This window comes from Sorex fumeus, unplaced genomic scaffold (assembly GCF_029834395.1).
Source record: "Sorex fumeus unplaced genomic scaffold, SorFum_2.1 ptg000072l, whole genome shotgun sequence".
NCBI lineage: Eukaryota > Metazoa > Chordata > Mammalia > Eulipotyphla > Soricidae > Sorex > Sorex fumeus.
In genome coordinates, this window is record NW_026606129.1 from 51,875,172 (window position 1) to 51,901,897 (window position 26,726).

At 44.7% G+C, this 26,726-nt stretch overlaps 2 protein-coding genes and 1 pseudogene across 2 annotated transcripts in view; 2 read left to right on the forward strand and 1 right to left on the reverse strand.

Annotated features, from left to right (window-relative positions):
* Positions 1-741: 741 nt before the first annotated feature.
* RBM15B (RNA binding motif protein 15B) lies at positions 742-3,885 on the forward strand. The gene has a single exon (XM_056129961.1). The coding sequence runs from the start codon at positions 918-920 to the stop codon at positions 3,582-3,584; it is 2,667 nt and encodes an 888-aa protein (XP_055985936.1). The 5' UTR covers positions 742-917; the 3' UTR covers positions 3,585-3,885.
* Positions 3,886-7,237: 3,352 nt separating this feature from the next.
* Positions 7,238-26,726, reverse strand: part of DCAF1 (DDB1 and CUL4 associated factor 1) — an 82,682-nt gene continuing 63,193 nt past the window's right edge. The window contains exons 21-24 of the mRNA XM_056129960.1: positions 26,490-26,563; positions 25,089-25,190; positions 13,402-13,654; positions 7,238-8,224 (exon numbers count right to left, since the gene is read on the reverse strand). Of these exons, the coding sequence (XP_055985935.1) occupies positions 8,166-8,224; positions 13,402-13,654; positions 25,089-25,190; positions 26,490-26,563 (488 nt within the window). The 3' untranslated portion in view covers positions 7,238-8,165. The remainder of the gene's footprint in view (positions 8,225-13,401; positions 13,655-25,088; positions 25,191-26,489; positions 26,564-26,726) is intronic.
* Positions 25,923-26,105, forward strand: LOC130037979 (uncharacterized; annotated as a pseudogene).

The following is a 26,726-nucleotide window of genomic DNA, read 5'->3' on the forward strand; positions in this document are numbered from 1 at the left end:
CCCTCACCTCAGAAGAGGTCCTGCCCTACAGGTGGATAGGAGGATACTGATCAGCAAGGGCTAATCCTGACAAACTACAGCCTGTTTTGTTAGGCCTTGTCGCCCATGACTCCATGGCCCAGTCCTTACAGCCCGGAATCAAACACAGCAAAGGGTGGTGCCAAGAAACCTCCCATTCCACTCAAGGGCAGGTTGGTTTGGGATTACTGTGCCTGACCCCCAGAAGGTTGCGCTATCTCTGTATGTGTGTGGTTCTTATGACCTTTTAGGCACAGGTGCAGGTAGTAGAGTCGGAAATGTATGCAGAGCCTAGGGCAGCTGCATGCTTAGGTTCTCAAGAGTTGGCCATCCCAGACCCGAGTCTCGAGGTGCCTTGGTGGAGAATGATTGATTCATCTATTGGAGGAGACAGTATCGCGGAAAGACGAAATTGGGGTTAAATAAAGCAGCCTTTCAACGCTAGTTCCCACTTCCGCTGCAGTCAGCAAGACTACCGTGACACCCTGAGCCCAGGGAGGCCTAGGCTGGGATCTGGGTAGTGGGAGATGCCCAGATCACCATCTCGCGAGGGCTCGCGTCTCCGTTAAGTTCTGAGGTGTACTGGCCGCGTGGTGGCGACAGAGTTCGCTATTGACCCGCGTCTAGGCTGCCGGTGTGCAGGATGGCGCGGGCTAATGACGTACGCCCGGCGCAGTTGTTGCCCCGCCCGCTACGCGGTCACGTGGGAGGCCGGCGCAGCCTGATAACGCAAAGCCCCGCTCCTGGGCGCCACTCCTGCCCCGCCCCGCCGACGCCGCGGTGCCGAGTCCTTTTGTCCAAGATGGCGGCGCCGGGGGCGCTGCCTCCTCAGCCGCGGCTGCCGCCGCCGCCGCTGTGAAGGGCCTGCGGGCCGCCCGCCCGCCCGCCGCGCCGGCGCCATGAAGAGACAGAGCGAGCGAGACTCCAGCCCGAACGGGCGCGGCTCGTCATCGTCAGCCAAGCGGCCGCGGGAGCGCGAACGGGAGGCGGAGGCGGGCGGGCGGCGGGCGGCGCACAAGGCCTCGGGCGGCGCCAAGCACCCCGTTCCAACGCGGGCCCGCGACAAGCCCCGCGGGAGCGGCGGGGGTGGACATCGTGACGGACGTGGTGCCGGGGACGCGAACCACCGTGCCAGCAGCGGCCGCTCCTCGGGCTCCGGCGCCGGCGGCGGGGGACGCGGCGGGAAGGCCTCGGGGGATCCGGGCGCCTCAGGCTCGTCGCCACGGGCGTCCCCGCTGCCGCCGCCGCCGCCGCCCGGGGCCGAGTCCGCGGGTCCCGGCTCGTCAGCCGCAGCGCCCGAGTACAAGACGCTGCTCATCAGCAGCCTGAGCCCCGCGCTGCCCGCCGAGCATCTCGAGGACCGGCTCTTCCATCAGTTCAAGCGCTTCGGCGAGATCAGCCTGCGCCTGTCGCACACCCCTGAGCTGGGCCGCGTGGCCTACGTGAACTTTCGGCACCCCCAGGACGCACGCGAGGCCCGCCAGCACGCCCTGGCCCGCCAGCTGCTGCTGTACGACCGTCCGCTCAAGGTGGAGCCGGTTTACCTGCGCGGCGGCGGCGGCGGCGGGAGTAGCCGGCGGAGCAGCAGCAGCAGCGCCGCCGCCTCCACGCCGCCCCCGGGGCCGCCCACGCCCTCCGACCCTCTTGGCTACCTGCCTCTGCACAGCAGCTACCAGTACAAGCAGCGCTCCCTGTCCCCCGTCGCCGCCCCGCCGCTGCGGGAGCCCCGCGCCCGCCACACCGCCACAGCCTTTGCCTTGGATGCCGCTGCCGCAGCCGCTGTCGGCCTGTCCCGGGAGCGGGCTCTGGATTACTACGGGCTGTATGACGACCGCGGGCGCCCTTACAGCTATCCGGCCGTGTGTGAGGAGGACCTGATGCCTGAGGATGACCAGCGGGCCACGCGCAACCTCTTCATTGGGAACCTGGACCACAGTGTGTCTGAGGTGGAGCTGCGCCGGGCCTTCGAGAAGTACGGCATCATTGAGGAGGTGGTCATCAAAAGGCCTGCACGAGGCCAGGGCGGTGCTTATGCCTTCCTCAAGTTCCAGAACCTGGACATGGCCCACAGGGCCAAGGTGGCCATGTCAGGCCGGGTGATTGGCCGCAACCCCATTAAGATAGGCTACGGCAAGGCTAACCCCACCACTCGCCTCTGGGTGGGCGGCTTGGGACCCAACACCTCACTAGCAGCGTTGGCCCGCGAGTTTGACCGCTTTGGAAGCATTCGGACCATAGATCACGTCAAAGGTGATAGCTTTGCCTATATTCAGTACGAGAGCTTGGATGCAGCCCAGGCCGCCTGTGCTAAAATGAGGGGCTTTCCCTTGGGTGGTCCAGACCGAAGGCTGCGTGTGGATTTTGCCAAAGCAGAGGAGACTCGGTATCCCCAGCAGTACCAGCCCTCCCCTCTCCCTGTGCACTATGAACTACTTCCAGATGGATATAACCGGCATCGAAACCTGGATGCTGACCTACGGGTGCGGGATAGGACCCCTCCACACCTTCTGTATTCAGACCGGGACCGGACCTTTTTGGAAGGGGACTGGACCAGCCCCAGTAAAAGCTCTGACCGCCGAAACAGCTTAGAGGGCTACAGCCGCTCTGCACGCAGCCGGAGTGGTGAGCGTTGGGGAGATGGGGACCGGGGCCTGCCCAAGCCCTGGGAGGAGAGGCGGAAGCGGAGGAGCCTTTCCAGTGACCGTGGGAGGACGACCCACTCCCCTTATGAAGAACGGAGCAGGACCAAGGGGGGTGGACAGCAGGCAGATCGAGCCTCTGACCGCACTCCTGAGCGCAGTCGGAAGGAAAACCACTCCAGCGAAGGGACCAAGGAGTGTAGCAGCAACTCCCTCAGCAACAGCAGACATGGGGCTGAGGAGCGGAGCCACCACCACCACCACGAGGTTTCAGACTCTTCTCATGGGAAGAAAGCAAGAGAGAGCGAGCGCAATCACCGGACCATTGAGGCTGACCCCAAGCCTCTAGAAGAGCCAAAACACGAGACCAAAAAGCTCAAGAATCTTTCAGAGTATGCCCAGACACTGCAGCTGGGTTGGAATGGGCTTCTAGTGTTGAAAAACAGCTGCTTCCCAACATCTATGCACATCCTAGAAGGAGACCAAGGGGTCATTAGTGGGCTCCTCAAAGACCACACTTCTGGGAGTAAGCTGACGCAGCTGAAGATTGCCCAGCGCCTTCGACTGGACCAGCCCAAGCTTGATGAGGTTACCCGGCGCATCAAACAGGGGAGCCCCAATGGCTATGCAGTGCTTCTGGCCACCCAGGCCACCTCTAGTGGACCTGGCACTGAAGGGATCCCCACAGTGGAGCCAGGCCTACAGAGGCGGCTTCTCAGGAACCTGGTCTCCTACTTGAAACAGAAGCAGGCTGCAGGAGTGATCAGCCTGCCAGTGGGTGGGTCCAAGGGCAGAGATAGCACAGGCATGCTCTATGCCTTCCCACCCTGTGATTTCTCACAGCAGTACCTCCAGTCAGCACTAAGGACATTGGGCAAGCTAGAAGAAGAACATATGGTGATAGTTATAGTAAGAGACACTGCCTAGCCCAAATCTGTCTTTTTTCAGCCCATGTTTGTGTCACAAAGCAGTTACTTTAAAATCTGACATCCCCTCCCCACTCCCCCCTTGGTTTGAATTCTCTGCTGGGTTATTTTGATTTGGTGGGGGCCAAAGTCCTGTTCATCACCAAAACTAAGTTTTGGGGTGTAATTTTTTTAACAGCGCTGAGAAGGGACTCCTGTCATGTTGATTTCTAGTGTAAGAGATACTGTCTGCTGTGTTCTGTATTTTTTTATTTTTTTGACTAACTGTATGGAAAGTTGTCAGTAAAGCTTTTGTCAGAGGATGGATTTTTAATCCTGTTCAGAGTCCTGGTTTAATCAAGTTTTTCCTCAAAGAATAGAAGGTTTCTCATTGAATGCGCACAAATGCCCAGGTTATCTTTCCAGCACTGCCAGGTCTAAAAGCCCCCTGTCAAGGCTCCCAGCCCTCTTTCATTTCTCTGGGCTGTCAGAACGGTATTCACATTTATTTTCAATCTTGACTGAGCAGGTGGGCTTCAATCTGGGAGCTGGATCCTGTAATGTCAGCCTGAGCACAGCCCATGCAAAGGATGGGGGCGGGTGAGCCTGAGGTCTGTAGCCAGCAGCTGCAGTTGATTTCGGGATTTGATTTCCTGCCCTAATCACAGTCCATTCATTTGAGCTGTAGCTAGTAAAGTGCCAGTTCCTAACACCACTTGGAAATAAGTAGTATCCAGACATGCAGCTTTGTATATGAGCAAGTGGTGTAATACAGATGCCACAGGGTCTAGGTGCAGCAGATTCAGCCAGGATTCCTGGAGGGCAAAATCAAGCACACTAGAAGCCCACTAATTGATGGCAGGGTGTTGGTTAATTCTGATCCAGTGTTGTGTGAATCCTGGCCTGTGCCTTGGTCTGGGCCAAGGTATAAGCACAGAGACCTGTGCCCATTTATTCCTGGAGCTTTGAACAGAATTTTTGAGGTGCTATAGCACTCACATTTGTGACAGGAAGAAGCCTTTATGTGACTTAATTTTCTCAGGTCCCGAGGCCTCTTGCCTCAGAGGTAGAGACAACGGGAAAATAGGTTTTTCTGCCAGGAGGTTGAGCTTACAGCCACCGAGTTGCTGGGGATGCTGGAGCTCAAGCCAAGCTTGAGAGCTGGGGGTGGGCAGAGGTCACGGAGACATCACTGAGACAAATACAGCATGAAAGGGTCTTTTTCAATACTGTTTTCACTTGTTTCCAAGTCAGTATGTATGGCTACACTGGCACGTGAAGCCACTGTCAGAGAACAGGGCAGGTAACCAGAGCCAAATAGCAACTGTCAGCATAAAACACAGTTCATATGCCATTCTTCAGAATGTTTCTGTGGTAGTTTGGATATTCCAAAAGAATTAAAACACTACATTAAGAGACTGAACCCCCTAAAGAATGAACCCCCTACTCCCCACCACCAACATCAAATAATTGGAACCTCAGGTTCTACTGACTATGCTAACCACTCCAAGACCGGTCTACTAAATCCAGCTTAGCACAAGTGACAACTGAGATGCTTTGGGAGACAGTTTGTGAGATGGAGGCTGGGGCTCTGAAAGGGCATAGAGACTTTCAAACATGGAGTTTGAAAGTCCCATCAGAATGGGACCTGAGTCATGCTGTTCACTGAACATCAACTGCCTTCTGAGAGAACAAGTGCATTCATTATAAAATATTAACACAGAAGTATTAAACATGTTCATTTGCCTATTTGTACTTAGCCACAACTGACACTATCTAAGCAAGGGGGAGGGCAGACCACTGGGCATCTGGAACTGCCACAAGCAGGATTATGCCTTATGAGCAAATAACATAGGGATGGTTTGAAGGCTCAGTTCAGGGGTTCTTACGGTTCTTTGGCAAGTGCTTGAGTTACAGGCCAAAACTGCCTTGCAGAATTAAATAGTTTCTATAGAGAGCTGCTGGTGCTCAAATCCAGAAAAATGTATCACCTACCTTGTCCAAATAAACTAGCTAGAAAGTATACATCTCAACCCATGCTTCTCCACCCTTCTTCAAGGATAAATGTTCTTGAGCCCCAAGAAACAATTTAAAAAAAAAGTCTAGTTATGTAACTTTTTCCTTCCTCCATTCTTCCTAAGATCCTTTTTCTCAACCACTTTCTTCCCTCGGTTTTTAAAATATAGCAGGTTCTGTTACCTTACAAATGATTTGGCAGGCTCAAGGGAGGTAGGTGAGGTCTTGCTAATTTATAAGACCTCCGCCGTCCCTCCCACGGAAAGAAAACCTCAACTGCATACATCCGGAACCCTCCATCTGGGATTCAGTCATGGCCAAAGGTGTTGCTTAAAGGCAAAAATCAACCTAAGACAAAATTTGCCTATTTTGTACTTAAGCCCCCAGAGAACCAGGTGCTGTTTCCCTTAGGCCCTGAGGGCACTTTCCCAAGGGTCTGTTGCCAAGTCAACCAGAATTCTGCTTTCCTTTTAGAGGCCTCATCTCCACCTCAGAGACAGCTGGTTCTCCCAAGAGCTCTTAAGTAAAGTCCAGGGAGATAGCAACTCTGGTGACTTAATGACTATACTGCTTTTACCACTTCTTTCTTGATTTTGTTTTCTTCTCATGCATCAGCTATCAGACTATTCCACTGATTAAATGTTAACAACTCACTTGAGCTAAAACATGAACTCAGACCTGAGACAAGCATGATTTCAAGCTGGTCTGTATTCTCCTTGAACACGAATCTGCTTTTTCCACTCTGGAGAAGCCCGTGTTCTCCTGAACACATATTCCCCTCTTCTTTCCGATAAGCTCTAAGTAAATTTCATTCAATAAAAACTCTGAAGTTTTTTAAATTTTAAAAAAGGAGTTAAGACTTCTGCTCTCAAGAGGACCAGGAGGGACCTGTCTGGCACAGGGCCACATAATGATCAAGTGTCTGGTCCTCTGAAGCCCGGTCGCATTTCCCCTGACTCTGGTGAGTTTTAGCTATCTTGACTTGCTTGTTTACAATCAAATGCATCCCTCTTCTATAAAAGGCAGTTGTTTTAGCTATATAATACCTGTACGATAAAAAATGAGAAGCTTTTTGACAAAAATCAAGGAATAAACTAGATACCCATATGTACAGTGTGAAAGAAAAGCAGTTAACAGCTTAAGAGCACCTATTGATAGCAGTTTAACCAGAAGCCAGTTTTAGAGGCCTGTGGGGTATGCAAACCCAGCTGCCCCCAAACAGAAGGCATGCTCAAGTCCATAGTTATATTTCCCTTTCAAAGAAACAGTAACGCCAGTTACCCATCTACATTGATGGCCGATGGCCAAAAATACTTCTTGGCTTTGCTTCTTCCTCCCCAAAAGCTTCCCAGGACCCCCTAATTTTTCAGCTCCATTAAATCTTCACTCTGGAACTATCTTGATTCTGAGGCCAAAAACACGAGAAATGTGTCCTAACAAATGGTGTCCTGAGCTCCTTCCTCCATTCCTAAACTACACAGGGTTGGACAGTCTATTTGTTCACTCCCTCTGAGAATGCTTTAATTGGGCAGAATTGGTCTCACCACCATGCTGCACTGCCACTCTTGAAAGGCGTCCTCCACTGCCTGGCTAGCGCTGCAAGGAAACAGACAGACCCCACTCTGGTTTAAAAAAAGGGGGGGCTGGGGGGAAGGGCTATAAACAAACAGACAGACTTGTTTATTTTGTATTTTTTTTTAAATAAATACACTTTACATTAAAGAAAAAGGCCTTTGATTTGTAATTTCCACATTGGGAGAAAGGGAAGAAAAAAGGATTTTTGAAAATAAGAATCACAAAGAAAAATAGAGGGAGTGAACTTATATCCTAAGTTCCTCAACTCCACAAAACCAATATCCACAAAGACCTTGCTGCCCCCAAACCACGAAGGTGGGTGAACCGAGGCATTTACCCAGCAAACAAGCAGTGCCTTCCTCCCCACCTCTAGCATGAAGAAAAACAAATTAACCTGCGACAGCATATGAGGCAACAAAACAGGTTAAAAAATCATATATTATATTTATAATAAAATATTCTTAATCCTTATCAATTTAAGAAACCACGATTTTCCTTTTCATTTAAATATGTATGTAAAAATGCCTCTATATTGTTCTTTAGACATCATTTTCTTCCATAGAAAATGAGGTGCAGGGACAAGAGACTTGGTGGATATAAGTTCATACCCTCAGTTATAAATGCCTGGTTTTTTTTTTTCTTTTTAAGTTTTATAAAAAACTATTTCTTGTTCTTTAAGTAAAGAACATTATACAAAGAAAATATATTGTGAAATAACCCCAGAGACACGTTTTGTTTTTTCCCTTGAGGAAAGATGTCCATCCTTGGAGAAGGGGGAAGCAGATTGGGGCCTAACCCCTTTTGTCTTTTTTTGTGTGTGGTGGTTAACTGTTTTTAGAAGGACCCTCAGATTCCAATGAGACTCTCCAAGCCATAATCCTCTGAATGCAGGGCATACAGTTCCTTAAAAGACAGAAAGCCCTGGGTTGAAAGGGAAGGGATTTCAAATGTTCTGAATTCATTTGACTCAGTTTCTCGCCTGCCAAAATCTCTTCTACATGATGATAGCTCCTCACTCATTCAGCGATAAGATGATGTCATCTTCCAAATCAGAGTTATCAGAGCTGTCGCCTGAAAGGTAAGAAAAAGGAGAAACTATATTACGCACAAGAATTATAAAGCCTTTCAGGAAGGAAGTACCCACACATATATTCACGCCTGATCAAGGTTAATCACCAGCTTACAGAAATAAGAAAACACATCAATTAACTCCTTGGAGTTGGCTCTGGAGAACATACTGTTGCCAGTGGCAGTCACCCCTGGGACCTCTTTGCTCTCTTACCTTTCTAAGGGCCTGGGCAGGATAAGATGCCTTCTGCTTCCACCTCTGTGCTTTGAATGGCAGCAAAAGGGAAGTCTGAAGGGAGGAAGCAGTGCCTATTGCCCTTTGGCACCTGGAGCCCTTAACAGATGGGCAAAGGCCTGTCTAACACCTAGAACCACTATAAGAGACAGGCTAAGCCCAGCAAGAGACATTTCTCTTATTAAACTCCTTGTGGTCCCTCTTTTCAGAAGACCTCATATGGGCAGAGATAATCAATTTAGGATTCATTCATTTCAGTTTTTTATTATAATCTGGGAGAGGGGGATTCTCCAAAAGGTACAGGCCAGGGGCCAGAGAAAGCACAGAGGTTAAGGTGCTTGCATTGCAAGCAGCAGACCCCAATTCAACCTCCTGCACCACATATGGTCCATGACCCTGCCAGGGGTAACCCCTGAGCACAGAACTAGGAGTAAAATTTTAGCACCACCAAGTGTGGTCTCAATAACAAAACAACAGGTACAGGCCTGGGTCAAAGCAAAACTACAGGTAGGACACTTTCCTTTGCACGTGGCCAACCCATGTTCAATCCCCAGCACCACATATGGTCCCCCAAGCCCGCCAGGAGTGAACCCTAAGCACAGCCAAGTATGGTCCAAAAACCGAAACAAAAGGTGGAGGCCAGTCTGCAGCGTTAACCAAGGAATGCCTAGAAACTCCAAGCTGGTGGCCTGCCAACACAGCACCATATTACCAACACATCCAGGGCCCTCTCCTCCACCATGTGCCATCCTCAGCAAGAAACAGACCACAGTAACACTTCTGGAAAGATTCAGAGGGGAAAGTAGATGGGAGTGAAAAGAAAACCCTTGAAATGAGGATATGGCTGATCAAACTCAAGAGAAATATAGCAGCAACTAGTTCATAAGGACTCTGGTGTTAAGAAAGATAAATTTAGTTTATAAAGGCAAAGAGATCTAATAAAATAAAGGTAATGGAAAGGTCTTCTTGCACTGGGATCACACAGCTCAGGAACAAGGTCCCTAGGTAACTAACAGGCAGATTCAGTGTTAGAGATCTGCAAATGCCTATAGTCTGTGGCAGCATTCTTCAACCTTTAACACCTGAGCACCAGCAACAGTCCGATACTGGTCCACAGACAGGCTGTTATAACCAAATGAGAAGACCAGTGGCTTCCAACCTTCAACACCTATGAACCTGTACCAGTCTGCAGATGGGCAGCTGGAAACTACTGGGCTGTGGAGTTCCCCTGTGGAAAGGGGCAGCCTCTGGTTCCAAAGAATCCACCTACAGCAGACACCTGAGTAACAACTCTCCAGAGAACAGAAAAATGCACATTCTGAGGATCTGTCTGCTTTGTTTCACTATGATCTTTAGGAAAGCCAGGGTAGATACAGTAAAACCAAGAAAAGTATAGTTAGCAAAAAAAAAAAAAAAAAAAGGCTGAAAAGAGTATTCGAGGTTCTAAATGGACTAGTACCTAAAACAGCAAAACCACGATAAGCTTCACTAGCTTCTTTGGTTCAAGAGCTCCAAGAGAAAAGCCAGCAGGGGGGCTATGGAGGGCTGCTTCTCCCAGAGCTATGGTAGAACTCAAAATAATTTCCCAGTGCAGTGCTCATGTCTTCCATGAGTCAAAAATGCCAGACCCATGTGCCTGCACTTCTCTGACCATTATTACTAAGACTTAAAGGCATCAACTCTTCAGAGGACTGTAAATGCAGCTGGACTGAGCATTATAGTACAATCTTCTTCAAGCACTAACTCCACTCCTCATGGTCATTCATGGTTCTCTACTTTCCTTAGCTCTTTGTCATTCTCAGTGTTGAATGCAATCCAAGTGTTGAATGCAATTGCAATGCAATCCAAGCTCCTAGTCAAGATCTCCTCTTTTGAAAGTCTGAGGCAAGGGCAGTGTCAATTTAAATCAATGCCCGAAGCGCCAAACCTTCTGCTCTACAAGAGTGTTTTTTAAAGTGGGTGACAACTGTGCTCCCAATGTGTGCCGGAGTAGGGTAATAATAGCTTCAAGTAAAATTGCGGAAGCAGTTAAATATTTCTGGTGGGGAGGAGACAGAGCAATAGTGCAGCAGGTAGGGTGCTTGCCTTGTACAGAGCCAACTTGAGTTCAATCCCTGGCACCCCATCTGGTATCCCCAAGCTACACCAAGAATGATCCCTGAGCAGAGTCAGAAGTAAGTCCTAAGAACTGCCTGTATGTGCTCTCCCCACCAAAACAAAACCAAAAGATTTCCAGAGGGTCACTGAGTGATTCCCCCGACCCCCCGCAGAAAAAAAGGAAGGCGGAGTTAAGTCAGGAAGTTTGAGAACCTCTACCCTACTACATGCAGGTTTATTAACTGAAATATAGAAACACAGAGAGACCTGAGTCAGGGTGTCTCTTTCAGGGCTGGAGCTTTGCATCTAGAATCAATCACTGGGTCCCTTGTAGGATCCAGGCCAGAGTCTACACAAAGGTAGGGAAAATGATGTGGCTTTTTATAGTCAATGATTTTCATCATGTCCTGAAAGGGGCTCATAAGTCCCCAAAGGAAGAGGTAATACAGCAGAGCATTAATGTGAAGCAAAATATTGGCAGACCAAGGAGACTGTGGACACTCCCTTTGCCCACTGTTTTAAGCTGCACCTTTTTCTCTGTCTCTAGGAAAACAGGAAACAGGACCAGGGATGTGGCTCAGTCATAGAGTAGGTCCTAAGTTTGTACCACATCAACCACATAGGAATGAAGCAAACACTACAAATACCACATCTACTCACCCACCTCAGTTCTACAGCCCAAACAGGAATATCTTCAGTTGTCAATGTACTGTGGGATTTTCATCACATAAATATTCCCACCAATTTAAAGTAACACTCTTAAAATAGAAACAAGGTTTCCAATACCACTTGGATTTTAAAGAAGAAACTTCCTATAACAGGTTTTTTAAAAAAAGGCTTTAATTTTACAGGTCTAGTATAAATTAGTGACTTTTCAAATTAAAAAATTAGAAAAATTTAAATAATAATCTCATGTAGTGGCACTACCACCAGCGGGAATTCAACCTGCATCTCCCCTCTGCAATTTGTAACTGAAGGGAAACAGAACTTGCACTCTTACTATTTACAAAGAACAAAAACATTCATTAAATTTTGCCTTGTGGGACCAAAGAAGTAGTACAGCGGGTTAGGTGCTTGACTTGCAAGTAGCCAACCTGGGTTCAATTCCCAGCATCCAATATGGTCCCTTGAGCCCCTCCAGGAGTAATCCCTGAGCCAGGAATAACCACTGACCATTGCCAGGAGTGGCCTCAACCCCCCCAACCCCAAAAATAAAATAATGAAACTTGCTTTCTTATTCCCATCAATACTGTCATGTTTCTCTCATCTTCAGTCCATTAACGTCTGAACATGGCTAAGGATAAGGCAAGTCCTCCGCTGGATCACCCCTGACCTCCATATTATGCTGATAAACAACAGATGAGCCCCTCCTCACAGTGTCCCCCACCTCTGAGTTTAACCAAAATAAAACTTTGTCAAAGACATATAAAAAACAATGTTCCCAAAGCCAGCTGCCCCTCAATCTTAAAGTTTAGAAGCACATAGAAAATTTATCTTAAAGAATATAGATTCAAGTCACTGTAGAACAGCAGAATCTTTTGTATGCTTAAATATATACTGCCATCACCTCCCAACAGACACACTCATACACTCTTTCTCCTTCTCCCAAACACCAATGCTTCCAAAAACCATGCCCTTACTATAAAGCAGCATGAGATTTGTTGAACCTAGGCCAGAACAGAATTTTTTGTAATGATATAGATATTCTCTCTAGTTCACTATGGCAGCCACGTGTGACTACGGAGAACTTGAAATGTAGACATGAAATGTAGACACACATGAAAATGAAGAACCTAATTTTTAATCCAATTATTAAAATACTAGTAGCCACATGTAGTTAGCGGCTACCATATTAACTTTAATACCTACCATGTTTGTATGAATGTTGGCCAGGTTAGCTACATGAAAAATGGCTGGATATCACAGGGATTACTCCCCAATCAGGCAGTGCAGCACTAGGAAAAACCAAGACCACAGCAAGCATGATTCTGTCAACGTGACACATGTCACAGGGATGCTGCCAAGTATATCTTCTTGAATATGCAGAGTATAACTGCAGAGCCAAGCAGACCCTTAGGACCATTATGGCCTACTTAGAATTCACAACCTAGTCAGGGCAACTTAGCTTCACAAACCTGTTCTACTGAGGAATTACCAGAAAAATTGGACCTTGTTTTTCATTAACTTAGAGTAAGGGGTAAAGCATGGAACAAACAAAAGAGAAACCTTTGTTCCCTGGTCTTTAAGAGGGATTAGGAAAAGCAAACAGCAAGAAAGGGCTCCTCACAAGAGGATTTTTATTTATCATTTTAGGAAGGAGCAGGTACGATAACCCACAGCAGCTATCTGATGGTTCTAGCTATGTCCCTTGGGAAAAACTACCCTTTGGCTGCCCATTCTACGGCCAGTCCTCAAAACCAGGGCTTGACAAACTACAACCCACAGGCCTAACCCAAGCCCACCACTTTTGTTTTTTAATAAAATTTCATTAGAACACAACCACACTGTTTACCTTTATCTCTGGTTGCTTTTGCACTACAAATGTAAGGTTAAATAGCTGCAACAGAGATCATGCAGCCCACAGAGCAGATAATATCTGGCCGTTACAAAAAAGTTTGGCAATCTCTGTTTTAAAGGTAAGAGATAACAGCCATTTGGATATATAGTCCAATGGGAAAGCAGCTATCAGAGATGTGAAATTGCTGGTCCTCAAGGGGTGAGAGTAGTGAAACTATAGTTATGGGGCACAGAACCCTGGTGTAGCTTTGCCCTCTAGGCTGTGCTGGCACAGGAAAAGAACATTTCCCTGGGTGCCATGGCTCAGTCCCAAGGTCAGCCCTAGACTTACTGTCCCCCAGGATCAGTTCCACTTCCTCGTCTGCATCAGAGTCTTCATCATCCCCGTCCTCTCCCTCCTCTAGAAGGTTTGCTAGCTCCTCGTCAGAGGGAGAAAAATCATTGTCCCCATCCTCCCCTGCGTTCTCGTTGTTGTCATCCTCCTCCAACTCCGCCTCTAGCAACTGGTCAGTGTCGAGCTCATCTAGATCATCAGTGTCATCATCATCTTCATCATCATCTTCTTCCTCCTGTTCTTCCTCTTCCTGGTAAGAGAGCAATGAGGTTCATTAGGACAAAGACAGAGGCCTGACCCATGTGGGCCACATAGGCGGTCAATCTGTCCTGTCCAAAAGGCCAAGGGGAGGAAACTGTTGGTACAAAACAGTCTAAGTTAACACAGACTTCATGGACACCCATCATGTCAATGATGGCTAAGATAGACACATACATGTCCCCCAAGACACTCCAAAAATCACCACTCTCAGACAAAAGATTACTGATCACACAGGCCTGACTCAAGGTCACTGCCATCAATATTTTAGGTTGCTGACTTAACTCCAGGAGGTGCTTCTCTCTCCTGCTGCAACCAAACCAAGTAAAATTATTTGAAGCAATGAAACAAAAACTCCCACCTGGAATCCAAAAAGCAATGCTTTAAAAACAAGAGGGAAAACACAATTTGGTAAATCATCAGTTCTTCAGCCATTCAAGTTTATGTCCTTGCTCTTATAACCCAGGATATGAGTAAACCTCTCAGAGTACCGTCACATGCACCAATGATTTAAATGTTTAACAAAAACAAGTAGAATATAAAACACCAATGGGTATCCACAATTTGTTACAAGTCAACTCTTAAAAATAAAGAAGCCATCTTTCCATCTTTAAACCCTTCCAAAGGCAAGAAAATAAATAAAATATTTGATTCTAGGTAGCCCAGGTTTGCTATCTGATACATTCTGATTTATCTGCCAGATTTCAAATTTGCACTAGAATCCAAACAATTTCATTTCAAGCAGGGGAGATTACAATGACAGCTCTTTGCTTTGAGAAGAATGACAATGTTCTCAAATAAATGTGACCAACATCCAGTCACTATCCTTCTGCTCACACATTACCTGTCAGCCTTGCCAGGAGCAAAATATTTCTAAATTCTGCACTATCAATTTAATATATTGGCCTAAGAGAGTCAAGTTAGAATAAGCCCAATTAAATATAAAAAAGTAACTTAAGCACATTGTTAGGGTCTAAGAGCTGAGCTATCATCACCTGCTTGAAAGGAGCTGAAAGAGCTCGAAGACAGAAACCCTACGGTTAAACCCTTTCCAAGCACCTGCTGCCATAGCACCTAGTCCCAAGCATATCATCTCATACAAATAACTGCATAAGGACCAGGGAAACAATCAAAATTACATATTAGATTACAACATTTTTTTGAAAGGGGGAACACCCACAGTGCTCAAGACTTACACCTGGCTCGGCATTCAGGGATCACTCCTGGCAGGGCTCAGGGGACTCTAAGGGGTGGCAAGGATAGAACCACGGTCAACTATATGTAAGGCAAGCTCTTTGCCCACTGTATTATCCCTCTGGTGCCCTAGATTACAACTTTAAAAAAAATGTTTTTATCATAGTTCAGGTAATATAGTGATAGTGGTTAATTTTATGGTACTGATGTACCAGAAGTTACAAAGTTACTGACACTACTGTCACTGAAATGCCCATGACCCACACTCCCCACCATGTCACCTCTGCTGACATTTCTCCCCAACCACCCTTCCCCACTGTTGACTGACAATATGGTATTCGTGAATGCTGTGACCTCCCTTAGTACCACTCATGTGCCTAAGAACCTCCAACTTAGGTTCCCATGTTACTTCCAACCAATCTATTCATCTCCCTCACCACCTCCCCCCTCAAACCTGGGCGTTTCCAGGTCTGTATTCCAGTATCCAAGGAATATATTGTCCTGGTATCAACTGATATGTCCGTCGTCTTTTTTTTTTTTTGCTTGTTAGGTCACACCCACCCAGCGATTCTCAGAGGTTACTCCTGATGGCTCTGCACTCAGGAATTAGTCCTGGTGGTGCTTGGGGGACCATATGGAATGCCAGGGGTTGAACTTGGGTCAGCCATATGCAAGGCAAACGCCCTATTCACTGTACTATCACTAGAGCCCCTTTATTCATTTTTCATATATACCACAGGTGAGTAAGATCATCCGATATATGTTCTTCCCTCAGCACGATAACCTCTAAACTGCAGTGAACTGCATGATTTTTTTCTGTAACTAAATTGTTAGATTACAACTTTTGCCTTCCCCACCCCCCCAAGTATATTTTCTTGGCCTTGATCAGAATTAGTCTGACTTTTGCCCATATTATCCATTCCTCTGTTAATAAATAGTGCTCAGTAACAAGGCTGTCTCGATTAAATCCAAATTCTATGGTGGGTGCCTTGCCAGTGGCCTATCCTGGTTTGAACTGCAGCACTGGATATGGTACTCTGAGCACGGTCAATAGCAGCCAGATGTGGCTGAAAACAACTCCCCCTCAAAAAAAATCCAAGCTCTATTAGCATGATGATTGACTTTGGTTGTTTTAACTTCAAAGGAATACTAAGATTTAAATGTGAGTGTGGAGAGATAATATGTATACATGTATGCATGTATAAAAGCGCTTTTTAAAAAAGTAGGTAACTCAGGCCAGAGAGACAGTATATCAGATACGGTGCTTGCCTCGCACACAACTGATCTGGTTCGATCCTAGTACTCCATAAGGTCCCCTGAGCCTGTCCAGGAATGATCCCTGAAAACAGAGCCATGATTAAGCCCTTGCACCACTAGGTGTGGCCCAAAACCAAACCCTTTACATTTCCACTGCCTCCCTCCCCCCCCAATAAAGGTGGCTGGCATATATTTCAACAAGTGTCAAGTTTTCTATTTCTTTATACTGAATAAAATATGACTAAAGAGAGGCTGGAGAGATAGTACAGTGAATAGTGCAATTGCCTTGCATGAGGCAGACCCAGGTTCTATCCCTGAGCCTGCCAGGAGTGACCCCTAAGCACAAAGCCAGGAGTAAGCTCTGAGCACTACTAGGTGTTCACCCCTACCAACACACACACACATACACACATACACATACACACACACACACCACACACACACACACACCACACCACACACACACACACACACACACACACACACACACACACACACAATCTTCCTAAAGAAATGTAAGTCTGTGGCTAGAGAGATAATACAGACTTAAGGTTTTTGCCTTGCGTGCTGCTGACTCCAGTTTAATCCCTGGCACCCCATAGGGTCCCCCAAGCACTGCAGGGGCAATAACCTCTGAGCACCGAGGCAGGAATAAGCCCTGAACACCACAGGGTGTGGCGTGAAAACAAGACTGGAGAGCCTGTACAACAGCTGGTAAGGTACTTTGCCTTGCACATGGTTGACCCAGATGTGATCTCCAGCATACCACACGGTACCTCAAGCATTGCCAGGAGAGGTCGCTGAGTGTGCAGAGCCAAGAGTAACTCCTAAGTATGCTGTGTGGCCCCAAAACAGAAACAAACAAAAACCACACACACACACACACACACACACACACAAATTATAAGGGTCAGAGAGAGATCAATGGGTTGAGCACACATTATGCAGAAGCCCAGAATTTTATTTTATGAGATGATCCCTAGGGACTATGGTATCAGCGCAACATACCTTGATCTTGAAAAATACAGTAACAATGCTAACTCATCTACACTGCCCTACCAAAGCCCACCACTACCTAAAATGAACCCTACACACAGAGTTAAAAATGTCCCCTGAGCATTGTCAGGTGTGAACCTAAAATTAAACAGAAAGAAAAAAGAAATACAAGCACTTGTATGGCTAATCATGGAGCTTCTCTACAATGACTGACAACTGACCAATCCTCGTCTCCATTGCTAGCCTGCTCGTCTCTTCAAAATCTCTTTTTCTGGGCAACGGATTTTTTTTTAAATTTTTATTAGTAAACACCATAAAGCACAGTTGTGGACTTAAAAGTTTTTGTGCTTGGGTTTCAGTTACACAATGACCCAGTACCCATCCCCCCACCAGTGCCCATTCTCCACTACCAATGATCCCAGTATCCCTCCTACCCCCCACCACCCACCCTCGCCTCTGTGGCAGGGCATTCCTTTTTGTTCTCTCTCTCCTTTTGGGTGCTGTGGTTTGCAAAAGAGGCATTGAGTGGCAATCATGTTTGGTCTATAGTCTGCTTTCAGCATGCATCTCCCATCCTGGGAGGATCCTCCCAACACCCTTTACTTGGAGTTCCCTTCTCTATCTGAGCAGGCAGTGGAGTCTTACAATTTTTATTTCTACCTTACTTGCTCTCAATCATGAGTTCTGAATTTTCACTAGACAACTCTATCTTTTTATGTCACAAAATTTTAAATCCCTTAATTCAAAAAATAAATAAAATCCCTTAATTCTACAACAGAACTCAAAGCAACCTTAAACCTAGCATCAATTTTCCATACTTATCAGATGAGAAATCTCACAAATAGTGTACTTCCCCCAGTTCTATAGCTACACGCCCAATTAACTATTGTTTTCCACAAATCAAGACTCCCCAATAATCTTTCATAACTCCTTAAAATAACCATTTAACAAGCAGTTTATTGTTGGACCATTTAATCAGATGGAAGTTTCTGGGTTTAATTTGCTAAAGTGAAAAGGCAAATTCAAAGGTAACAGGTGCTGCATACCTGAGTAATTTAAATAAATCACACCAGGAACAACTAAGACCTGAGAATAGATAACTAAATCAGGACAAAACTTTGAATAGTAAATGACTCATATGAAAATGAAGTCGTTTCAATATCAGATGAAACAAATAAAGAAAAGTTTAAAGGAACAAATTGATTTGGCATAGGAAGAGTTGGAAGAAAAACTGACGCTGAGAAAAAAAACATAGCTAAATATGACTGTAAGATGCTCGGAAGACATGTCAGCAGAGTTGATGTCACAAAAGAAACTGGCTTAGAGTTTGAATCACCCAATAAAAATAACTCACAAACCAAAAATGCCAGTGTGTGCTCCCCAAGTCCGCACCACCACTCCACCACCCCACCTCTGTCCCCCCCCCACCAAAAAAGAAAGAAATAGACAGTAGAATTAAATTGTCCCTTAAGGCTGAAAACAGTTCTCTAATGTTATGTCCATCAAACATGAAAAGCATGAGATGATCCCTACGGACTATGGTATCAGCGCAACATACCTTGATCTTGAAAAATACAGTAACAATGCTAACTCATCCACACTGCCCTACCAAGGTACCTAATTTTTCTTCCAATTAGAAATCTCACAAGCTCTTCCTCAAGCTCTTCTCACAAGCTCTTCTAACAACCCTTCATTAGGGCTGTCTAAGTCTTGACTATCCATGGCAAGAATGTTGCACCTTCCTTTGTACCAAAACTCAGAAATCCTAACCACCTTGTCCTACTGGATAAGGGATGAAGAGACTGGAGAGACTATCCTTCTAATTATCTTGCTAAAACTCTCAAAAGAAAATTAAACAGTCCTACAAAAGGAAAATCAGTGTTTCCTCTGACCCAAGCATCCCTGAAGAGGGTAGGATAAAAAGACAGAAGCACTTGGACCTGAGAGAGAGTACAACCAGGATCGAGCTTGCCTTGCATAGTCAACCCTAATTCAATTCCTGACAAACACAGCAATAAGTGATCCCAAGCATAGAGCAGGAGTAAGCTTTCAGTATGTGCCCCCCAAGTCCGCACTACCACTCCACCACCCCCATCCGTGCCCCCCAAAAAAAGGAAAGAAATAGACAGTAGCATTTAAATTGTCCTTTATGGTGGTCTCTTACATAGGTAGTCACATAAAATTCACAACCATTCACTCCATGTCTGCAAGAAAATTGAGACTAAGTACTAGAATAGTCCTCTACTGAAGTAACTAAAATAATGGTTACTGTCTTTTCTTTTTTTTATTTTCCTTTGATTTTGGGCCACACTGACAGTTCTTATATTCCTGGCAATGTGCTCAGAAGTGACTCCTAGAAGTATTTTAGGGGGCATATGTGGTGCCAGGGATTTGAACCAGGTTTGCAGCTACCGCAGCTACATGCAGAACAAGGGCCTTACCTCCTATTCTTCTCTTGGCTCAGCTTCTCTTTTTCTTGACTTTCTTCATAAAGATAGTCTTTTTACAGTTCTCATAAAAGACTTGCCCAGAGCCTCATAAGCAGCAACAATATGGAAAGTTAGGGATAATGATTCACACAAATAACAAGGGCCAGAGCATTAGCTCAGGGGGCTGGAGCACCTGACTTGCCTGTGTTAGGCCCTGGGTATAATCCCTGGTGAGGGCCCCAAAGGACCTCCAGCAAATGACCCTGGGGCTCCCAGGCTAAACAGCACAACTTCACCAAGTCCAGAAACTAAATAATTAGCTCCGTTTAGGAGCCCCAGATCCTCTTCTCCCTACCCCCTAAAATGCAACAAACAAAAAAGCAATAGGAAAAGGCTCTCCTCCAATTCTATTTACTATTCCTAAATCTACTAGCCCAAATACAGAGGCATCTTCCTTGCCTGTTTTATTCAGAAACCCATTTCTAGGACTAGTGAATAATCTCTGAGCTGTAATAAAAACTTGTTTAACCAGTGAGAACATTCCACCAAAGGCTATGGAGATCATAGGACATTTAGGTCAATTTCTGTTTTAGATTTTTGGTAACAGGATATCTAAAGGATAGCTTAAACCTATAAAAAGTCCACATACATCAAAATCTCAAACTGACACAAACATCCTTCCTTAGTTAGACTAAGTGCTGTCAAAGAAAAAAATCTAAGTCCTCTGCCCATAATATAGATTTGAAATTTTTTTAATAACTGCTTTCACCAAATACATAGGAATTAATGTAACACAGGATGTGGAAGGCTTAATATACTGAAAAACAGTCACTACTGAATAAAGTAGCAGAAAATACCAGAAAATGGAACAATAGTTCATGTTTATGAATTGGAAGTATTAGAATTTGTCAAAATGATCATCTTAAAATATCATACAGATCCAATGCAATTCTCATCAAAATTATGATGACTTTCTTCAAGGACTTAAAACTCTACTAAAGTTTACATAAAATAATAAAATTTCCTAAATAAGGGCCAGAGAGAGAATACAGCAGGGAAGGCCCTTGCTTTGCATGAGACTAAGCTGGGTTTGATTACCAGCACCCCATACAGTCCCTACACAGTCAGGAGTGATCCCTGAGTACTGAGCACTGTCCAGTGTGGTCGAAAAATAAGAATAACAACAACAACAAAAATTCCTTGAATAGTCAATGCAATTTTATGATAAAATAAGAGGAAAGGTATTGGATCCATACTTTAAATTATACCATAAAGCTATAATAATCAAAACTACATGGTGCTAGACTAAAGACAGACTCTCAGACCAATGGAAAAGAATTGGTCCAAAGACAACACCTTAGACTGACTGTTCATAAAAGGTGGAGATGATTACAAGTAGTGTAGCAAAGAGTTCTCAAACAAATGTGGCCACATGCAAAAAAGGGGAACTGTAGCTATATCTCATACCATTCACAAAGCCATTCAAAATGACTTTTAAAAACTTTGAATTTAGATCAAGATCCATAATGTAAACAGGATAACATAAGCAGAACCCTCTAGGATGTCAGATGAATCACCAATAATTTAATTATACTGGTAAAGATAATAAAGATAAACAAATTGGACTATATCAAAATAAAGTTTTTGCATGGCAAAAGAAGCTCAGGCTAAAATAAAGACACCTGAGACTCACAAATGAATCTCAGAACTGAGCAGCTCGCTACAGGGATGGCTCAAGACCATGCGCCTCAGATGGGAGCAGGTGTCCTCTCTCTCTGCCTGCACCAGATGAACCCCAAGAGCTGCAAACCTCCAGAACCCAATCACTGTCACCGTCACAGGCTCAACCTGGGCCCCCCGTGCAAGGGAATAAATCTACTGAAAAACCTAGGTATGCAAGACAAGTGATGAAAACACCAGGCCTCATGGGATAAGGACTGGGCCTTCCTTCCCATCTCCCCGCCCTTCTGGGGTCCTGGCCGTCAAGCCTACGAACTGCCTCTGGGTGCCATGTAAGCGCAGTAACAGCCATGATCCAGAGATTCACAAATGAATCTCAGAACCAAGCAGCTCACTGTAGGGATGTCTCTGGACCCCATTTATTTATTTATTTATTTATTTATTTTGCTTTTTGGGTCACACCCGGCGGATGCACAGGGGTTACTCCTGGCTCTGCACTCAGGAATCACCCCTGGCAGTGCTCAGGGGATCATATGGGATGCTGGGAATCGAACCCGGGTCGGCCGCGTGCAAGGTAAACGTCGTACCTGCTGTGCTATCACTCCAGCCCCCAGGACCCCATTTATTTAAATGTTTACAATCCCAGGAGCATGTGGCTGGCCGGTTTCATGCCCCACGATATGAATCATTATGAGGTAGACACTTACAGGCATCTTATACTACTCATAACAAGCAATACAAAGTAAGTTATCTAACATGTATCTGTAGGGTATGCTTGAGTGGTGGTGGGAAACTTCAAAATAATGGTGGTGGGAAGATGTAATGGTGGTGGGACTGGTGTTGAAAGATTGATCATAATCAACTACTACGAACAAGTTTATGAAAATAAAATTTAAAAATAAAGAGGGGCTGGAACGATAGCACAGCGGGTAGAGCGTTTGCCTTGCATGTGGCTAACCCGAGTTCAATTCCCAGTATCCAATATGGTCCCTCGAGCAACACCAGGAGTAATTCCTGAGTGCATGAGCCAGGAGCAGCCCCTGTGCATTGCCGGGTGTGACCCAAAATATATTAAAAAAAAAAATTAAATTAAAAAAATAAAATAAAATAAAGACACCAAAAATAAAGACACAAAACATAATGGGAAAAAATATCTACACACATAACATCAGATAAAGGGCTAATATCCAATATAAACACTCAAAAAACTCAGCAGCAACAACAACAAAAAAATAGTAATCCTATCAAAAGTGGAGAGAAATAAACAGACACCCCAAAGAAGACATATGAACCACCAGTAAGTATATGAAAAAGGGTTCGTCATCATTAATTATCAGGGAAACAGCATCAGAGAGATAGAACATTAAGATAGGTGCTTGCCTTGCATGCAGCTGACCCACTTTAGATCCCTGACACCCTGTATGGTTCCCCAAGCATCGCCAGGAGTGATCCCTGAGTATAGAGCCGAAGTAAACCTTGAGCACCATTTGAGTGTGGCCCCCCAAAAATTTTAATCATTCACTTTCAACTTGATATTACCCACTTAATAGTAAGTATTTCTCAGATTTGGTTAGAGAACCTGACCAGGAGACTACGTTTGAAAGACAAATATGGTGTAAGTTCAGCAGACAGGAAAGGTCTGCTGAATCTCAGAAGTCTGAAAAACTCTAAAACTGATGCTGACAGGAGCTGGAGCAATTGCACAGTGGGTAGGGCATTTCCTTTACACGCGGCCAACCTGGGTTTGATTCCCAGCATCCCATGTGGTCCCCTGAGCACCGCCAGGTGTAATTCCTAAGTGCAAAGCCAGGAGGTAACCCCTGTGCATTGCTAGGTGTGACCCAAAGAGAGAAAAAACAACAACAACAACAACAACAACAACAAAACTGATGCTGACAGAACGCAGAGATGTCACTGGACCCCATGCCAGGTTGTCTCATCCGGGGCAATGTGGAGGGAGGCGAGTGAGTCCCACCACTTACCCCAAAAGAGACCAGGTAGCCAAAAACATTTCGAACTCAATTGCCGCCATGCTTACAGTCAATCTCCACAGGCTCAGACGAGCATCAACCATGAAGGAATTTGCTGAAAAACCCAAATACGTGGGACTTGTGACTGAAATCTCCAGGCTTGCACAGAGTTGTAAATGGGAAACCTCTCCCCAACTCCCAGTGCTTTCAGTAACCTGGCAGTTATGCCCACAAACTGCCTCTGGTGTCATTTAAGCTTATTAATGGCCATGATCCAGAGACTCACAGATAACCCTCAGAAGAAGAGAGTAACATATCACAGAGATGCCTCCGGACTCCAAAGTCACCATCCAGTTAAAACTTTAATTGTAGCCGTATCACCTTATTTAAAGTCTACGAATTCCTGAAGCACACAGCCACATTCGCAGTCACACAATACTTCATACTCTATACAAGGGCTTAATGGCTCCACAGTGATACAACAATTTTCATATACTTTCCTCTAGTGTAAAGGAAACTATTTTTGGATCATCCTTAGTGGATTATTCATAATAAGCAATACAAAATAAATTATTATGTTCTGCTTTGGGGGCAGGCTTTAGGGATCGGGTAGAATAATTTGAAATATGGTGGTGGGAAGGTGTAATGGTAGTGGAATTAGTGTTGGAATATAAAATGTAATCAATTATTAAGAACAACTTTATAAAAATAAATTTTAAAAAAACTGATGCTAACAAATCACAGCAAGCAAGTACCTCCATAATATGATCATCAATTAAAATTTCCGATGATGATTAATGCACATGCCTTGTGTGCAGGAGGCCCAAGTTCAATGCCCTGCAACATATAGAATCCTGAATACCTCTAGGAAGCAATCCCCAAGCCAAAAGGTTATGGCTCCAAAAGACAAAAACAACGAAACAAAGTTCCCAAGAAAGAAAAAGAAAAATCAAGATCATTAAGATACTATTTGACACAATATCTCCATTCATTCTATAAAACGCTTACTTTTTAAAAAGCATCAAAATCTTCTCTCTCTTTATTTATAAACTCCATTCTATGACTCTGAAAATAAAATAAGGACCAAAAAAGTCAAACCAAAACTCAAAGCTAAGCCATTTCTATACTCCATCTCAGCAGAGTGATATTTTCCTGTTTTTAACTAACATTGGGGAATGTGGGAAGTGGTTATCCTAAAGCTAGAAAGGATCCTAATGATGATCCCAAGGATAGGCTCAAGAAGATACCTAATACAAACTCTGAGACTAGTAATCTGCACATAAACCTACAGAAGGAATACACAGAACCACCAGATACAAGTTAAAGTATTATTAATAACAAAAACTTTCTCCTGAAATCAATGAACAATAACACATGTCTGGCCTTCAGAATATTACAACAGATGGCAAAGGCTGATCTTTAAATGCCCTACGGGGGACCAGAGAAATATCTTAACCAACTAAATGAATGAATGCAAAGCATGCAGGAGGCCTAGTTTCAATCCCTGTAAGTATATGATACCCTGAGCATCACTGGGTACAACCCTGAGCAGAGAGCCAGTAGTAACCCCAAACCCACTAGTACTGCTATGTGCAGTCCAAATAACATTAAAATTACAGATCCACAGACATTACAGTTCAATAGATATCTGGATGCCATGCATGTAACCAACCTGGGTTTGATCCCCAGTATCCCTTACGATCCCCCAAGCCTGCCAGGACTGATTTCTGAGTACAGAGCCATGTGTAAGCCCTGAGCAACAACACGTGTGCATACACACACCAAAAATAAATAAATTTAAAAAATTACATTCCCTATACCAGTAAGCGGAAGAGCATAACTTATATAAATACTGTTCAGCAAAACAAACAAAAAACCCAAAATCTCAAAAAACACTAACCTGGTCCTCCTCTTCATCCTCATCTTCTGCCAGGCGCTGCCTGCCCACTTCATACAGCCTACACACTGTGTCCATGTTCAGAGCATCCATGCTGCCTTGGTTCTACAAGAAAACACCCAGTTCAAAACAGTTGTTTGAGAAGGTCCAAACCACTCTTCAGCTCTCATTAGCATCCGCGCATCTTGACTCTATAAGACTATAAAAACTTTCAAATACTAGTTGAAGACTGGTAGGTAGCTCAGTGGCAGAACACTTGCCTTACATGTGTGAGACCCTGAGTTCAATCCCCAGCACCTAATAAATAAAATAAAGCTTCTAATACACAAAATTCTTGAAGTTACATTAAAAATATTATACCTTAGAAGAGAAATGGGGGAAAAAAGATAATATGGCTTAAGTACTAAGCAATATAGGCACAAAAGGGATCATCTTCCTTGGAAACAAATTTTCCTTGCTCTAACAAAAAAATCCAGATTCCTCGAAAGCAGGAATGACAGTGAGAGTCCAGGAAAGAGATGTAACTCTACACAGTATTTCAAACCAGGATTTTCTTACTACTCTTATACCATATATCCCGTATCAAATGAATAGGCTACTTAAAAAAAAAAAAGGGGGGGGGGGAGGGGGCCAAGAGCAATAGCACAGCAGGTAGGGCATTTGCCTTGCACATGGTCGACCCGGGTTCAATTCCCAGCATCCCATATGGTCCCCTGAGCAACACTAGGAGTAACTCCTGAGTGCAGAGCCAGGAGTAACCCCAGTGCATCGCCCATTGTGACCCCCCCGCCCCCCCAAAAATGAGCAGGCTAATAATAATCTACAATCAGGAACATATCAATTTAGAATACACTTTAACTAAATGTTTAGTTTAACTTGAAAATGATCCTATACATAGTCAAAGGTGCTTGCGTCATTGTAGATAAATATACCTGCACGTTAGTCTTTAGTTCTGATAGAAATGACATGCAATTTTGCTGCGATTCTTGACTATCAGGACGTGACTGGTGTGCGGACACTAATGATGAAAATTTCTGCTTGGTAATGGCAGAAGTTAAGTCTCCTATATTCTATAGAGGGATTATGTAACGTAAAAAATTAGAATTTAGAACTTTAAGAAATAAATGTTTACCTCTTTATTGGAAAAAAAAAAAAGAAAGAAAATGATCCTACACAGGGGTCAGAGCAATAGTACAGCAGGTAGGGCACTTGCCTTGCACTCTGTCAAAATGGGTTCAATTCCTGACACCTCATATAGTCTCCCAAGCCTGCCAAGAATGATTCCTGAGTGCAGAGCCAGAAGTAAGCCCTGAGCACTGCTGGGTGTGGCCCAAAAACAAAAAAACAAAACAAAGATCTTAAACATCAGGAAAACTCAGCAGTATTTCTGCTGGTTCCCTTTACCTCAATAACAGCAAGATAGCAGTCTTTGGTGTCTGTACACAGATCAAAGATGTTCCGTTTCACATCAATGGTTGCTAGAAAACAAAATGGCAAGATCCAAGCTTTAATTATTGATATGATTTTAAGTTTTCCCTCTACAGGAAATTAAATTGTTCATAGATATGTTCATAACTCCTCTGTTTTGCAAAGAACAGATTTATGAACAATTACTCTGACTTCCTCCCAGAAAATGGATTT